Here is a 17,144-nt window from a genome sequence, read left to right as displayed (position 1 = left end):
GGCAAGGTGGGGGTGAGTCAGCAAGGAGGAGACCTTCTCCCCCTCTTGAGGGATCTCCCCAACACAGAGTGGGGGCCAGGAGACAATTCATCCCCCCTTAAAAGGTCCCCCAGACACAGGGAAAAGGTCAAGAGAGACCTCATCCCCCTTCTGAGGGGTACCCCCAATGTGGGTGGAGACCAGGAGAGAGCTGGCCCTTGTTTTCAGCCATACCCCCAACATAGAACCCTATTCTGGAAAGTTTATACTTGGGACACAGAGGAAAACCCTCTCCAGCTAGGGAGAGGGGGTCCCCCATGACACCTTTCAGTTCAGGTTCACAGGGGTGGAAGGGGTTCCCTGCTCTCTGGGCTGGAAGAATGGAGCCCTTCCCAGGAGGGCCCTCAGGGACTCCCTCCAGCCTGGATCCGACACCCCATCCTGAAAGACCTCACTGGCCTCGCCGGCCCCTAGTCCTTACCCCTCTCCTCAGTTGACGGCATATGTGATTGAATTTCCCTGGGACGCAGGCCTCTCTCTCTCCAAAGACTGCCCATCCCAGGCAATGCTTGGTGGGAGGTTCATAAAGGGAGGGATGGATGGATGCAGGAATGAGTGAGGGAGTGAGTTAATGAATGAGTATGCACAGGGAAATGAGTGAATGAGCAAGTGAGTGAATGAATGAGTGAGCCCATAGGGATTGAATGAATGGATGAACACGCAGGGCATGAGTGAATGAATGAATGAGTGAGAATGCGAGTGGATGAATACATGAATGAGTGAACCTATTGGAATCGAATGAATGAGGGAGCACCTAGGGAATGAATGAATGAGCACACAGGGAATGGGTGGATGAGTGAATGAATGAAGGAAGGAAAGAGCATAGGTGGGAGGGGGCGAGGCAGACAGTTGGCACTCCTGCCCCCTCAGGGAGGTACCTCAGGAGCACTGGCACTGACGCCGTCCACCGGAGGGGCTGGCGGGGCGGGCGGGGAGCTGATCAAACACACGGAGCGGATCTGGGCAGCTCGCTTGGCGCTGCTAAGCTCTGACTAAATATCACAGCGCCTGGGCGGCGGTGTCCCCGGGGCGGCTGGAAATGTCAGCCGGCAGGACCCCTCCGCTCAGCACCAGCGCAGCTGCCGGCTGGGCCAGTGGCGGGGGCCGGGCGGGGTGGAGGCTGGAGTGGAGGGTGGGCGGTGGGGGCTGGCGGGGCCCAGTGGGTTCCCTGGAAGGTGCCACCTGGAGGGCTGGCATGGTGGGGGATGGGGACACAGCAGGCCGCCCCTGCAGACCCCGCCCCTCACTCCGGAGCATGGCTCCTATCTCTTTATGTCCTGGGGGACAGGGAGAGAGCCCAGCTGACTGTGGGCTCTGAGCCTCGGTTTCCCTGCCTGTGGGGGCTCCAGGCTTCCCGAGCATCAGTGGGGCCTGCAGACGTCCAAGTTCGAGGCCCCGAAAGCCTACCCACTCCTCCTGACTGATGATGGGTCTCCCCGCGCGGACCAGCCCCTGGGATGGCGGTGTGGGGCAGCTCCTGCGGAGAACTGCAGGAACAGGGATCGAGGGCAGGAGCACCCCCGGGAGAGGAGCTTTGGCGGGGGCTCTCAGGAGGGCAGTGCCAGCCCCCGCGGAGTGCCTTCCCTGTCCTCCCAGGAATGCCAGCCTCCACTGGGGTCTCCAGAGAGTTTTGGCTGGAGCTGTCCAGGCCTGCTCAAGCAAGGCCAGCTTGCCCCCATCCCCACTTGGTGTACCCGCAGTGGGACCAGTAGGTGCTGGAAACTGGCTCCGTGGAGGACCTCTCTGTCCACACTCCCGGATGGGCAGGAAGTCCAGGGGACAATGCGAGGTGGTCCCGGCAGCCCTGGCCACCCTCAGCCTGGGTGCCCTTGGGCTCCAGTTCGGAGCATCCGGCCCCTCCTGGGCACAGGGCACGTGCCAGGGACCCAAGTCTGTGGCACAGGCGGTGCAGGAGGGGGCAGTGGTCCTGTAATTAGACGTGACGGCTGTCAAACCAGTCGCCGTGCCCGCGGGCTCCTGAGTGACTAACGAGAACTGAATGGCCTCTGTTGCTTCTCTTCTTCCCTGATCTGTCAGGCACAGTGCGGGATGTGGGGGCAGGCGGGGGCAGACTGAGTCACTGGCCCAGGGGGAGGCTGGGGACCTGGAAAGGGACTGCCGGGCCCTGGAATAGCCTGGCAGGGCCTGGGGGATGCAGGAACGGGGTTGGGGGGGTCACCATATTATCATACCCCCATGGCTGATCAGGTTGTCTTAGCCCTGGTTGTATGCACGCACACTTAGACACACACGTGCACTGCATCTGGGTAGGTATGCGTGCACATGTACCTGTGCACACATGCTCCTTTACACATGTAGGCACCCATGTGCATAGTTGCACCAGCACATGCACACACACATGCACCAGCACACTCATGCACTCGGACATATAGACATGTGCATGGACTAACGTGTGCACCTAGATGGCCACACTGGGCATACATATACACACATACACAAGTGCATTCCCACATATATACATGCGGGCACAGGTGCACAAACAATTGTGCACACACACGCCTGTGCAGGCAGTGCATGTGCGTAGGTGGTGTGTACACACATGGGCATCTAGATGTGCATGCATACAAGCATATCCACGCACATGCTCCCCGACGTGTGCACAGACACATACACGCATTCACACTTTCACACCAGTGCAATTCATGGAAATGTGCGCACACACACACACACACAAAGACACACAAGCCCATGCATGCACTCGCACCCACATGCACACACACACACACACACACACACTCCCACAGGTGCCCCTTACGCACACCGACCAAACAGCACTGAACAGGTTTGAGCCAGGCCTGTGCTTGGCCCCAGGGGCCCATGCTCAGGGGTGTGATGCTGGGAGCCAGATAGGGCGGGTGCCACCTCAGCCCCGGAGTGAGGGCGTGTGGTCACTGAATGTGTGCCTGGGGTACACAGGATACCCCAGGCACACTTTCAAATGTGGGGTGCTCAGCAAGCTCAGAGCTGCCCCTTCCCCCCAGTGAGTGTTCAGTGGGGTTACAGTGGGCTCTTGTTGGCTGCCTGTAACCTGCCCCTCCATGCCCCCCCCTGCCTACTGCCTTGCCCCTGTCTCTGTGCTCCCTGCCTTGGGCCTGGTGGGTTCCCCCCACCTGGAAGGAGCACCCAGATTCAGGGTCACCCCTGTGGGCTCTCCTACAGGTGTGGTTCCACCCCTGCTCTGTGGCCTGGGCCTTCTCTCCCTTTGCAGTGCTCCTGAGAAGCACCCCTCCCCCAGCTGGAGGGACAAGGAGTTCCTTGTCACCTGAGCACAGGCTCCTTGGGGTCCCAAGGCACCCTCATCCTTGGTCCTCTCGCTGTGGGACCCACGGCAGCCCCAGCCTGCAGGTCTGTCCGTCCTGAGTGCCTGCCCTTGGGCAGTACGGGGAGAAGTACAGAGTTTTTTCTGAGGCCCGGGTGTCTGGCAGCTCCAGCTCCTGTGTGAAACACAAGCCCAGGGACACGGACACGGGGTTGGAGGCAGAGCTTGGGCTCAGCCAGAGCCTCCAATGGACCAGCAACAGTGCCTGCCCATGTCCTCTAGCCCTGGAACCTGCCCAGGTCCACTAGCTCTGGGGCCTGCCCATGTTCACGGTCCCTGGGGAGAGAGCAAGCAGGAGGGAGCCAGCAGGATGCCTGTCTGGAGGAGGTAGCAGCTGCTGGACTGAAGGCCTCAGGGGTGGTGGTCAGGGGAAGAGGCCAGCAAACAGTAGACAGGAGCTCTGGGAGAGCGGGGGGTTGTCAGAGGGTGGGGACCACTGTGATCAGCCCCACCTTGTGTCCCTGCATCCTGTCGGCCATCGACTGGTCTTGCCACTGACTTCCAAATGCCCAATTTTCTCTAAGAGCACCCCATCAACCGGGGGAGGGGCCGCCCACCTTGTTCATTGATCCTTGGGGCTGTGTCCCTCCACCGCCTACCTCGCCTCGCTGTGCATTGATGGCCTCGTCAGCACTAATTGCTCTGACATTTCAGCGCTGACGGGGACAGACAGGCTCTTATCTGTTGGCGGCTGGCTCTTCTTCCTCCCTGCCTGTCCCTAGGTGCCCGGGGCCTGCAGGCGGGCCAGGCTGGGAGCCAGTGGGGGACCCTGAGCACATGCACTCTGCAGGGTGGGGTACAGGTTTCACTGCCCTTTCTTCTTGGCCTACAGCAGGCTCTGAGACTCAGTGGGGGGACAGGCAGAAGGCAGGGATGAGGGCCCCAAGGACCAGAGTGAGTGCGTCCATGTGTGAGTGTGGCTGTGTGCAGACGTGTCTGGGTGTGAGCATGGGTCAGGGTTTAAGCTTGTGTATGTGTGAGTGAGAGGTGTGTATAGTTGTGAATGCCTTTGTGTATGAGGCTGGCTGTGTGAGTGCAGGTGTTGGTGTGAGTATGGGTGTGTTTTAGCATATATGTATAAGTGGGAGCATAGATCTGTGTGTGTGTTAGTGTGAGTGTGTTTGTGTGACTTTGTGTAAGTGTGTAAGACTGTGTGTAGGTGTGAGTGTGTGTAGGTGAGTGCATGTAGGTGTGAGTGTGGGTGTGTCTCTGATCATGTGTGTGTAGGTGTGAGTGTTGGTGTGTAGGTGTGAGTGTGAATGTGGGTGTGTTAGTATATAGGTGTTAGTGTGTAGGTGTGAGTGTGGGTGTGTCTCTGATCATGTGTGTGTAGGTGTGAGTGTTGGTGTGTAGGTGTGAATTTGTGAGTGTGGGTGTGTCAGTGTGTAGGTGTGAGTGTGGGTGTGTCAGTGTGAGCATGTGTGTGTAGGTATGAGTGTGAATTTGTAAATGTGGGTGTGTTAGTGTGTAGGTGTGAATGTGAACTTGTGAGTGTGGGTGTGTCAGTGTGAGCATATGTGTGTAGGCGTGAGTGTGGGTGTATCTGTGTGAGAGGGTCTGTGTGTGAGTGCTGTTGTGTTAGTGTGTGTAGGTGTGAGTGTGGTGTTCCCAGTAGGTCCACAAGGCCTCTGACTCTGCTGCCTAAGACCTTGTCTGTTGCTGGGACCCCTGGACATGATCGCCACCCCCATAGGTGACGACCATGTCTCCCCCCACTGTGCTGCCCAACCATGCACCCACTCAGAATGCAGCTGGTGGGGCCCATGGGGGTCAGGTCAGCATGCAGCTGGGCAGGGGCTGCTATGGCAGCGCAGACCTGCTCGGGCCACTGTGTCTTAGCTGGGCTGCCCATGCACTGCCCTTGTAGACTCCTAGGCGGGCCTGGTGGGGGGTGGGCAGGGGGCGCTCTGTGCACCCCCTCTGGGAGGCTTGCGTGGAGACCAGGTGAGGCACCTCTCCTCCCCTCCTTGGGAGGCCGCTATCCGCTATCCGTAGGAACTCTTAAGCACTCTGGGGTTAGTGATAAAAGCAGGAAGCCTCCAGCCCCTCTTAATTGTTCAGGCCCCTGCAGCTCTTTGGATGTACGGGAGGGGGCCTTGGGCCGAGGGGCAGAGCATGGGGCTGGGGGCAGGCGCTGGCCAAGATCCCCCCCATCCAGATCCAAAGCAGGTGAGGGGACAGCTGGCCAGAGGCCCAGCACAATTCTGGTGCTGCCTGCACCTTCTCCTCCGGATGGAACCCCCTTCTGTTGCCCCCTAAAGCCTCTGCCAGGCCCACAGTGGCCACTGCTCTCCTGGCCTGCGTGCTCCAGGACCCCCGCCTCCTGTTTCCGGTAGTCCTCAGCCCCCTCCTCAGCCCTGAGCCCAGCCCGCCCCTTCTCCACTGGCACTGCAGACGGAGGACGGACAGATGAGCTCCCTGCCCTGGGAGCCTGGCCTGGGACTTGGGCCCTTGGGCCCCAGAGTGGCTTCTGGGCCTCTGAGCAGCTCACACACTCACCCCCCCCCACCACCCCAACACCCCCCCCCCCGGCGCCCCTGGGAGCTGCTCCCATCTCTGTTCAGCCGGCTCAGGTAGGATGTGAATGAGAAGCAGCTGCTCATCTGCAGAAAGGTCAACCCCTCCTCCCCCTGCCCCTGGAACATCTGCAAGAACCCCCCCCCCCCGCCTGCCACGCAAAAAGCAGGCTCTGGGAGGGGGCAGGGGAGGCTCACAGGGCTGGTCCTGGGTCTCTCTGGGGGTCCTGTCAAAGCCATAACTTCAACAAACTGGTCCCCCTTAGAGGTGAGGGGCTCAGGCAGCCTGGACACCCTGTGGGCCCCAGGAAAGGAGTGGGAGGGGGCTCCTGTGGGAGGGGACAGTTGATGTAGGAGAGCCCACTTGGGGGGGGGCTCCCAGGCAGGCCCCCTTCCTTGGTGGGGAGGCCTCTGGCATTGGTGCATCTGGGTACCTGCTGACCTTCCGGCTCTGAGTCCCACTGGGTGTGCTGGGCACCAGGGTCTTGGGTATGGGGTGGGGGCAGGGCAGTGTCCAGGGAGGTGGGATGGAGGGCCCCTGGAGGGCATTCTGTGAAGTGAAGGGTGTTCTGGAAAAGCAAGTAGCTTGTCTGCTGACCCACGAGAAGTTCGGTTCTGGGCATGCCCCTTGGGGGGCTGCTGGAACCCACCCTGCCTGTGCCCCCCTGTCTGTAGAGCCGGAAGCCCCTGTCCCTGCTCTGGAGTGATTCACAGGCCAGCGAGGCCGCCCGGTGTCTGCCACCACGCGGATGCAATTAGATTTAATGGCGCAGAGGCCTTATCCTGGCTCCCGCCCGTCAGCAGCGCTTCCCTCACCCACCCCGCTGCTGCTGCCCTCGGGCAGGCAGCAGGCTGGTGCAGCAGGCAGGAGGGAGGCAGAGGGGCCATGAGGGGGAGGGGGCCTGGGGACTGACGTCAGCCCGACCTATAAGAAGCAGCTGGCAGAGGGCTGTGGAGTCAGAGCAGGACCTCAGCGCCCACCATGCCCAACCCCAGCGCTGCCACACCACAGCCCAAGGGCTTCCGCAGGGCCGTGTCAGAGCTGGATGCCAAGCAGGCTGAAGCCATCATGGTGAGAGGGGCGGGCAAGGCAGCAGCAGAAGGATGGGGGCTCCCCACAGCCTGGGTGGGGTCTCAGGGGTCCTGCATTGGTGGGGGGGGGGTGTGAGACTGTGTGTCTCTGGGAATCGGCTCCCTCGGGGTCCTGGGCTTGTCTTTGGGAAGGGGACTTGTTCTTGGGCAGCTTAGGGGCAGGAGGCTACACCTGGGGTGGGGGCACCGAGGAGTACCTTCTCGCGCCTGTATGCCCCCCTTCTCATTCTTCTACCTGCCCTCTCCACTGCTCTGGTCAGCGCAGGGGGGTGAGGGTGGGGGTTTCTCTGTCTGAGTGGGGGAAGCAGCCAGGCCCTGATGGAGCTGAGAGTGGGGTGTGTCAGGAGCAGGGTTTGGGGATAGAAGTGATCCAGGCTCCTAGGGGATTTCCTCCACCCACCCTTTCTGCCTGCCCCCCAACCTCTCCGTTCACCAGTCCTTCTCTCCGTCCACCCATCCACCTATCCATCCATCCATCCATCCATCCATCCATCCATCCATCCATCCACCCACCCACCCATATTTGTTCACATACCCATCCATCGGTCCATCCGTCTAGCCTCCCTTCTATCCACTCATTGACCCATCCACCTGTCCCTCCACTGACCTGTCCATCTGTGAGTTGCGCCCCGTCCTGCATATGAAGAAGACAAAGGAGTCCCCCGTGACGAGGGTCCCACTGCTCCTGTCCTGCTGCCTGTGGTCCTCACCCTGGGTCCGAGGGACTGTGTTGAACAGAGCAGGGCTGGCTCCTGGTTCAGGGGCCTCAGGAGCCCCTCCCCCACAGCAAGTGGCCCCGTTGTCCCTCAGGAATGGCTCGTCAGACCGAGAGAAATGGGCTCTGTGCGGGGACAGGTAGGATCTTCGCCACCCAGTGAGGTACCCTCCAGGTGAGGACCCTCAGGTCCTAGTGTGTCCACCTGGATGAGGCCACCCGCCAAGTGGGACCAGCCCTGAGAGTGGGTCTCCTCCCACTGCCCCCGTCCCAATGCTCCAGGGCCCCGGTGGAGGACATTTGAGAGGGGTCTGGGCAAAGGCTGAGTCAGGATGGTTCCCTGAGTGGCTGTGGGAAGAAGCGGACTGTGAGAGGGGGAGTGGTTGTGGGCAGGGGGTGTGGCTATGGGGAAGGGCGTGGCTATGGGAAGAGGCGTGGCTGTGGGGAAGGGGTGTGGTTGTGGGCACACTGGCTGCTCCCAAACCTGCCTCTAGGCTGGCGGCCCTCTGCCCCAGTCATTCTCTTCCTGCCACTAATCCAGTTAGGCGGGGCCTGGGGCTGCGACCTGGGTGCGCAGGGAGCTGTGGGCAGAGGCTCCCCTAGATCCGCAGGCACCCAGCCACGGCCGCTGAGTTGGGCGATGGCCATGCCACCAGAGGGGCGCTCTGAGTAGGCGGTGCCGCCTGTCCCCACAGTCCCCGCGCTTCATCGGGCGGCGGCAGAGCCTCATTGAAGATGCCCGCAAGGAGAGGGAGGCGGCCGTGGTGGCGGCGGCTGTGGAACCTGGGGACCCCCTGGAGGCCGTGGCTTTCCAGGAGCGGGACGGCCAGGCCCTGCTGAACCTGCTCTTCTCTCTGCGGGGCTCCAAGCTCTCGCCCTTGTCGCGTGTGGTGAAGGTGTTTGAGGTGAGGTCTGAGGGCGGGCTCACAGGCACACAGGTGTGTACACACAAGCCTCGCAACTGCAAGCATGCCGACTGCACCCGCGCCCTGTGCACACACATCTACACAGGTCATGGGCACACATGTACACCCACATATACACATGCACGGGCACACAGGCCCTGCCCACACATATGCACAAACCTGCACACATGCCTCACAGACACACGCATGTGTGTAAGCACATGCACGGGTGTATACTTGTGTGCACGCCACACATGTGGATGTGCATGTTTGCACATAGGTGTGTGCCACACAGGGGGATACACATGCACACAAATCTGCAGGCCCATGTGTGTGTGGGGCCCTGTGTCCATCCCCGAGCAGTGAGGTCCCCAATGGCAGGAGGGAGCCCCTGATGAAGCAGACAGTGCTGGGGGGGTCTACACATGTGGGCTCTTGCCCAGGGACCCCCTTGCCACATCCTTCTGGTGCCAGGAACACTCCCCACGTCTCTGACACCTCCCACTGAGCCTCACCCCCAGGATCCCTGCCACCCTCTGCCATCACCGGGCGGGCGAGGGAGCAGGGGGTGGAGTGGGGTGCAGGGCGGAGACTCCCGCAGGGACCGGGCCCTAATTGCATTAGCTGCTCTGGCCACCAGACTGGGCAGGTGGTGACCTGATGCCCAGCACATGGTCCCACATGACAGCCAGGCCAGGCCTCATGGCCAGCTCCCCTGAGAGCGCCCGCCCTGATGGCCCCCGTTGCTTCAAGACACCACGGCAGGGGTGCAGGGCACTAGGCACAAAGCCTTCACTCTCAGTGCCCTGGGCCCAGTGGGGCCCGGCTTCTGTGGCTCTTCTTGGTAGCCAGGGTATGGGTGAGGAGCAGTGGCCTGCATGGAGGTAGCAGGGATAGAGGGGCATATCCAGACCTGCCCTGGGTATGAGTAGGCAGCCACGGAGGCGGCTGTGAGGACCCCCACAGGGACCAGTGGGGTGGACACCCAGCCCTGTTCAGAGCAAAGCCTGCCCAGAACATCTTGGTGATAGTGGGGGGGGGGGGGTTGGTGAGGGGTGGGGTTGCACTGCTGAGTAGAACCCTCTCTTCCCTTCCCCTGCCCCCTCCCTGCTACTGCTCCCTAAGACATTTGAAGCCCAAATCCATCACCTGGAGACCCGGCCGGCTGCCAGGCCTCAGGGTGGGGGCCCCCACCTGGAGTATTTTGTCCGCTGCGAGGTGCCCCGAGCCGACCTGGCTGCTCTGCTCAGCTCCGTGCGCCGGGTGTCAGAAGATCTACGGGGGGCTCAGGAGGACAAAGGTGCGGCCAGGCCCTCTGCCCCTGGGTGGGACCCATGACCAAGGACTGAAGCTCCTGGGGGTGGGGGCATGTGGTGGCCACCTCTCCACTGGCTCCTGGTCTTCCCCATGGGGCCTGGCCTGAGGAAATGAGGCACCCCTGGTTCCACACTGACTCTACCCTGCCTTCCACCCCACAAAGTTCCCTGGTTTCCAAGAAAAGTCTCTGAGCTAGACCAGTGCCATCACCTGGTCACCAAGTTTGACCCGGACCTGGACCTGGACCATCCGGTGAGCGGCACCCTGAGGCCCCCTCCCCAACCAGGGCCCTGTGTCTATGTGCGGCAGGATGGGCAGGGCCCTCTGGCCAGCCCTTGTCCCATGGGGGATGTCTGCCCGTCTGCTGCCCTGCATGCAGGTGGAGTTGCTGAGGTCAACCAAGCAAGCATTCCTGCCCATGTCCTTACTGGAGACTGGGGTGAGGGTGGGGGTGCAGGGTAGCCTCTGATTTTGCCCCCCTCCGTTCACAGGGCTTCTCTGATCAGACCTACCGGCAGCGCAGGAAGCTGATTGCAGACATAGCCTTCCAGTACCGACAGTAAGGGCCACTGGGGCCTGTCCCACGCCCCCCCTCCCCCACCAGTCCCCCACCCCCATGAGCTGAGCTTCAGTGGTCTCTGCTCTGACCTTGTAGCCTCACTCCAGCTGGGGGGCGGAGCTGGGAGGGAGCAGGGCCAGGGTGAGTGCCTTGCCCCTTGTCTCCCAGGACTTGGCCCATCCACTTGCTAAGAATCTTCCAGGGTGGGTGGCCGCATTGCCCCCTAGTCACAGCTGAAGAACCTGAGGCACAGAGGACACACAGCCAGGCTCCAGCAAGGTCAGGCAGCGGACTGACCACTGTCCCTCCCACAGGGGTGACCCAATTCCCCGAGTGGAGTACACAGCTGAGGAAATCGCCACCTGGTGAGGCCTGGTGACCATCATGGGTGGGCGGGGCCTAGGGAGGGTGCAGCCTGAGAGGCTGGAGTTGGATGAAGGAGGGATTTTCTGAGCTTTGGATGTCAGACCTGGAAGGAAGAGGCTGTCCCTCCCCCTGGGTCCACCCCCAGGACACCCCCCCCATGCCCCCGCCAGTCCCACACCATTGTCTTCCAACCACTGGAACCCTGAGCCCTCCAGCAGGGGTCAGCAAGGGGCCCTCTGTGGGGCGTAGGTGGGGCAGGGGGGCTGTGAGAGGGGATGCTGTGGGGCGAAGCAGGCAGGGTCTCAGGTGGACTCAAAGGTCGCCCCGCAGGAAGGAGGTGTACTCCACGCTGAAGGGGCTGTACGCGACCCACGCCTGCCGGGAACACCTGGAGGCCTTTGAGCTGCTGGAGCGCTACAGCGGCTACCGGGAGGACAGTGTCCCCCAGCTGGAGGACGTGTCCCGTTTCCTGAAAGGTGCCTGCCTGCAACCTCCCACCCTGACCATCCCACTGTGTCCCCACCCCGTGACATCCCACTGTGTCCCTGCCTGTGTGACACCCCACTGTGCCTGGACACCCACCCACGACCTGCCTGGTGACACACCTGTGTCCCCACCTGGTGACATCTGCTTGTGACTCTGCCTGTGTGATGCTCTGCCTGCAGCCCTGCCTTGCCACCCCCACGCGGTGACACCTTCATCTGTGACCCCCCTACCCATGAGGCCTACAGGCCCACACTGCCCGCCACCCACCCCTGTCCTGGATGCCCAACACCTGTGTGGTCTTTTGTTGTAGAGCGGACCGGCTTCCAGCTCCGGCCCGTGGCTGGCCTGCTGTCCGCCCGGGATTTCCTGGCCAGCCTGGCCTTCCGTGTGTTCCAGTGCACGCAGTACATCCGCCATGCGTCCTCACCCATGCATTCCCCAGAGCCGTGAGTGCCCCTGCCTGCTCGGCATCATGCCCTCTGCCCAGCCCAGGGGCACCAGCAAGTGGATGTGGCCATGATGGCCCCTGCCTGCCCAGCATCATGCCCCCTGCCTAGCCCCGGGGACCAGAAGGTGGACGTGGACATGAGCACCCCTGCCTTCCCCGGCCAGGGTATGGGTGGGTTCCAGCAGATAGACTGGGGTGCCATGTCCCTGCCCATGTGGGGGGAGTCCCAGGTTGCCTCCAGCCCTCCTCCCCGCCCCCAGGGACTGCTGTCACGAGCTGCTGGGTCACGTACCTATGCTGGCCAACAGGACCTTCGCTCAGTTCTCCCAGGTTTGTGGGGAGTGGGCGGGGGGGGGGGGGGGGGGGGGGGCCTGACATCAATGAGGAGCCCGCTGCCCCAGTGGCTTTGGGGCAACTTTAGGGTGTGGGGTCTTCTGGAGCACGGAGCGTGGGCAGGCCTGGTCCGTGTGCGAGACTCAATGGGAGTAGGGTATTCACAGCGACACCAAGAATGACCATTTCATTCCCCAAAGCTGACCGCGCTGGGGTGAAGGGCCTGGGGGGTGGGGGGCGGTGTGGAGAAACCATCCAGGATGGGTTCCCGCGGCCTCTCTCGCCACCTGCTGGCTTCACTCGGAACAGCAGCGCAGTGCGCGGCCCTTGCTGGGGGCTCTGGTATCAGGAGCATAGGAGCCCTGGGGGCGAAGTGGATGATGCATTGGGCTGCGCACCACCAGCCAGGTCAGCAGTTTGAACCCACCAGCCGCTCCAAGGGAAAAAAATGAGGCTTTCTGTTTCCAGAAACCTGCACAGTCTCGGAACCCTCCACCCCCATGGGTGGTGGTGGGGGCGGTGGGGGCGCGGGTAGTTCTACCCTGTCCAGTAGGATCGCTGGGAGTTAGAAGCGACTCTCAGGCAGTGAGATCTTGAGTCTGCTGTGCGCAGCGTCCAGGGGACGGCTGGAGGGGGGGCGCTGACACCCCTGCACCAGCCTCCTCTCTCCTCCGCAGGACATCGGCCTCGCATCCTTGGGGGCCTCCGATGAAGAAATTGAGAAGTTGTCTACGGTGGGTGCGGCGACCCCTGGGGTGGGGGCGGGGCTGAGGCGTAGGGTCCCCTCGTCGGGCCCTGGGTGGCACGCGCAGCAACCCCAGTCCTGCTGTCCCCGCAGCTGTACTGGTTCACGGTGGAGTTCGGGCTGTGCAAGCAGAACGGGGAGTTGAAGGCCTACGGGGCCGGCCTGCTCTCCTCCTACGGGGAGCTGCTGGTGAGTCTCCCGAGGGCATGCGGCACGGCGCGCGCGGGACCTTCCAGGGGGCAGGAGCAGCTGGGGGGTCTCCTGGGAGCGTGAGGGGGCGTGTGGGGACCCCCTGGGGGCCGGAGCCCCGCAGAGGACCCAGGGCTCTGTGGCTGGGCTGGGGAGGCCTGGGGGCGTGGGAACGACGCCCCTCCTGGCCTGGCTGAGTGGGTGTCCCGCAGCACTCCCTGTCCGCGGAGCCCGAAGTCCGGCCCTTCGACCCCGACGCGGCGGCGGTGCAGCCATACCAGGACCAAACCTACCAGCCGGTCTACTTCGTGTCCGAGAGCTTCAGCGACGCCAGAGACAAGCTTAGGTAGAGCGCTGCGACCGCACCTCCAAACGTCCCTCAGGGACGGCTGCACCCTCCTGAGTAGGCGCCCTAAATGTTGGGGGCGGGGAGAAGGGATGAGGAGGGCGGCTAGTGGGCTTTGCAGGCTGGAGCTGCGGGGTCTGGGTGGCCGGTCAGGGTCAGGGAAGGCCAGGCTTTCAAGAGAAGGAGGGTCCTAAGGACACGTGGGACCCGCCCACTGCTGCCTCGGGCCTGGGGGAAGAGATAGTTGGGAGAGGGGACTGGGGTAGGGGACTGGGGTGGATAGGTGGAGGGCGGCAGGCCTCAGAGACTGGGTGTGGGGAATGGGGGTTGGGTGCAGTAGCAAACATTGGCCACCAGGGGAAGCCGAACCGCAGGCTTGGAGCGCGGTCAGGGAGCGCTTATGGGGTGGTGCACAGGGAAACTGAGGCCCGGGCGCTGTGTACCTGATGCTGGGAGGACTGCTTCCCCCGCCTCCCGGGGCTTAGGGGCAGGGACCGACCTGAGGTGCAAGGCCTGCTGCACTTTGGTGAGGTCCCCTGGGAGGAGACCTGCGTGCTTCCCTCAGCCCCTTATCCTGTACCCAGCCTGGGTGGGCCGCAGTTTCCTGGTTTGCGCCCGAAATGGCACCCCGCAGAGGGGTATGGGGAGGTCTCGGGCCTGCTCGGCCCCACCACCCGCCACTCCGCCCTGCCCTGCTGGACCCCAGCGACTGCCCCCAACCCATGCTAGGTCCCGCCCTCCCCACCAACGCCCTGACCCCCCGCTAACACCCCGCCCCCAGGAGCTATGCAGCGCGCATTCGGCGCCCCTTCTCTGTGCGCCTGGACCCGTACACGCTGGCCGTGGAGGTGCTGGACAGTCCTCGCTCCCTCGGGCGCTCGCTGGAGGCCGTCCAAGATGAGCTGCAGGTGTTGGGCCACGCGCTGACCGCCATCGGCTAGGCAGGGCACCCTGGCCGGCCACCCATTGTCTGCCCGCCCGCTTCTCAGCTCTGTCCAGGTGTCTGTGGTTCCTCTGCTGCTGCCGCCCATGACGGGCGTGGGCCCAAGCCCCCCGTATGCCTCCTCCAGCCCCCATCCCCGTCTGTGCCCATCCCCAGACCTCTGCCCTCAAATCTCAATAAAAGACGCAAACATCTTCCTGTGGCTAGTGGGCTCTGCATATGGCTATCCACAGAGTGGAGGACCCAGGGCCTCTCTGACTTACTGTGTGCCCACGTGCGTAGGGGTGGGTGGGGTGGGCAGGCCTGGGGACTCAGCCTCCTCCAGGTTCAGGGGCTCTGGAGGGCTTGCTGCAGCTGGGTCTGAGGGCTGGGGCAGTGGTGGTCTCTGAGGAAGGCCACACCCTGTCTCCCCATGCCTGGGGGTCCCCACTAGGACGGGCACAAGTCAGGCTCTCCAGTGCCAACCGGGTGGGAGGGGGGCAGCATGGGAAGCCACCTAACCACATTCCACTGAGGGTCTTGGGAGCAGCACTCGGGGCCCAACCATGTCGGGGTCCTGACCTTAGGCTCCCTAGCAAGCCTGGGAGCCAGACCAGGGGGCGCTGGCCAACCCCTGTGCATCCATTAAAACTTTCCAGGGCAGAGACAGAGTCCCCTCCTCAGGCTCCTCCCTCCCCTGGCCTTCTATCAAGAGTGTGTGTGTGTGTGTGTGTGTGTGTGTGTATGTTTGTGTGTGGTGGGTGGGGGGACAGGTCTTGAAGTCGCAAAGCAGGCCCAGGAGCATGACCATGGGTCCCCATGAAGGCCAGAGGGGTTGGTGTGGGGCAGGGGTGACAGGAGCAGAAGATCTGGGGCACAGGAAGTCCTCAAGCCCCCTCCCAGCCCCCTCCATGCAGCCTCTCCCTTGACCCGAGTGGACTGGAATGTTCTGCTCTTCTGGATCAAGGGGCGTGGCTGAGGTGCAGAAAGGGGAGTTGGGGTGGAGGTGGAGAAAGAAGGGTTGGCTCCTAAGTGAAGTAGGCTTTACCTCAAATTCACCAGTAGTCACTGGACGTAAGGCTGAAGCCCCCTAGTGTGAGAAGAAGCAGGTGGCTGCTATCCCAAGGTCAGCGAACTGGTGGACGCTGGACTTCGGTTTGGCTCTCTTGCCTCGGGGGCACCCAATGAAGGGTGGCCTGAACTACCACGTCCTTAATATTATAATGTCCTTCTTGCTTCATTGTGACATGTATTGATCTGGTAGGCGTGGCTCTGCTGCTGTGAATGGATATTACTGGAAGGTTTGCCCTTTTGCCAACCCCACGGTTTGTGTAAGTACTGTCCAGTCACCGAGGAGCTTAATCCGTCAACAATTCATGTGCGGAGCTTCATAGCTGGCCTGTATTGCTATAATTTCCTTTTCTCAGCAGTGTTGTAAATGCTGGGCCATTGGCCAAATTAATGACACTATTTATTATGGCTTAGTGGGTACCAGTTGGGCTCTTGACCACAAACTCAGCAGTCTGAAACCACTAGCCAGCTCCTCAGGGGAAGGACAAGTCTTTCTACTCCTCTGTGGACTTGCAGGCTCAGAGACTCATGGGAGAACTTCTACCCTGCCTCATGACCAACATTGATTTGGTGGTCGTGGAAATGATGTCCAAGGGGGATGATTGCAATGTTCTGTAATGTAAAATGACAAGGATGTATCTAAGGTGAACCAGAGACATATATAAACCAGAGATTCATGAATGGATTTTGGGCTTTCACTTAATTCCAGCCCCAGTCAGAGAGTAACTCATTCACTTGACATGACCCCACTATGCTCACTCTCATGAAGGGATCACTGAAGATATGGATGCTAGAGCAATGTGTGATGACGAGACCAGATGGTACCTGGCTATCAGAAAGAATAGCGTCCATCTAAGTGAGCCGTCAACCAAGTCCACACAAACCTGTGTGATCCAAGATTGTAAGTAATGAACTCCAAATCTAAAGGAGGGAATGGCGTCCAAGCTTACATTGTGAACATCTGGTCTTCAGAGGGCTATAGAGGACAGAGGAAACCCCCAAATCCATTTGCAGGGTTCACACATGGATTAAGCCTCTGGAGTCTCTCCTGAGATCATAATTGAGGGATTGGAATGGCTCTGTTATCAGAGAGCATTGTAAAGTTGATTACAGCAGATGTGGTTAAGTCAAAATAGACTATCACTTGATCTCCCCTTTGCCCCATTTTAAAGCTGTTTCCGTTGAAACAAAAAGACACCAAACTGAACTCCCTGCCATTGAGTCAATGCCTATTCACAACAGCCCTGGAGGAGAGGATGGAGCTGCTTCTGGGAGTAGAAAGCCCCAGCTCTCTCCACAGAGCAGCTCGTGGCTTTGAACTGCTGGCCTTTGGGATCACAGCCCAAGGCATTCCCCAAAGCAAAGGAGAGACATGCATGGATTAGGCCTCTGAGGAATGCCCTCTGACCATGGCGGCCTGGGGTATGCGTAGCCTGGCTATGATGTGGGATACATCAGAAAGGGGGTTTCTGCTGATGCAGTGAGGTTAAACTTGAGCACCCTATCATTTGCTTTCCCTTAGGATCCGTTTAAATTTATCTCATTTTTAATACTTCCTGCTTTCTTCTTGATTGAGCTGGTTTTTCAAATCTGTTTTATTTTGTTATTTTTATTAGTTCATTTGTTTTTTTTTTCTTCATGTTTTTCTCTCTATGACATCCAAGAGAGCTCCTCGGGTAAAGTGCAGGAATGAAGAAAATGTTCCAAAACTGATGGTGGTGATGGTTGTACAACTTTTCTGGATAGAATTGAACT

The 17,144-nt window shown here is 60.9% G+C and overlaps 1 protein-coding gene across 6 annotated transcripts; it reads left to right on the top strand.

Annotated features, from left to right (window-relative positions):
- The first annotated feature begins 6,877 nt into the window (after positions 1–6,877).
- Positions 6,878–14,337, top strand: TH (tyrosine hydroxylase). Of its 6 annotated transcripts, XM_075547957.1 has the most exons (15): positions 6,878–6,967; position 7,262; positions 7,731–7,788; positions 8,373–8,607; positions 9,733–9,907; positions 10,088–10,176; positions 10,416–10,483; positions 10,798–10,848; positions 11,180–11,325; positions 11,646–11,781; positions 12,044–12,113; positions 12,794–12,850; positions 12,955–13,050; positions 13,263–13,396; positions 14,178–14,337. In XM_075547957.1, exons 1-15 carry the CDS (start codon positions 6,878–6,880, stop codon positions 14,335–14,337), a joined length of 1,566 nt encoding a protein of 521 aa, XP_075404072.1. The 6 variants fall into 6 exon arrangements, with proteins under 6 accessions (XP_075404072.1, XP_075404071.1, XP_075404075.1 ...); XM_075547956.1 differs by lacking the exon at position 7,262 and having other exon boundaries at positions 6,878–6,980; XM_075547960.1 differs by lacking the exons at position 7,262; positions 7,731–7,788 and having other exon boundaries at positions 8,398–8,607.
- Positions 14,338–17,144: the final 2,807 nt, after the last annotated feature.

Source organism: Tenrec ecaudatus, chromosome 4 (assembly GCF_050624435.1).
Source record: "Tenrec ecaudatus isolate mTenEca1 chromosome 4, mTenEca1.hap1, whole genome shotgun sequence".
NCBI classification, from domain to species: Eukaryota; Metazoa; Chordata; class Mammalia; order Afrosoricida; family Tenrecidae; genus Tenrec; species Tenrec ecaudatus.
The sequence above is the reverse complement of the archived record's forward strand: the minus strand, read 5'-3'. Positions and strand labels throughout refer to the sequence as shown.

Bases quoted from the DNA above. Each gene is read 5' to 3' on its own strand.
- TH (XM_075547956.1), top strand. From the start codon at position 6,878: ATGCCCAACCCCAGCGCTGCCACACCACAGCCCAAGGGCTTCCGCAGG. The intron at 6,981-7,730 runs GCAAGGCAGCAG...TGAACAGAGCAG, and splicing joins CATCATGGTGAGAGGGGCGG to GGCTGGCTCCTGGTTCAGGG. The intron at 11,326-11,645 runs GTGCCTGCCTGC...CTTTTGTTGTAG, and splicing joins CGTGTCCCGTTTCCTGAAAG to AGCGGACCGGCTTCCAGCTC.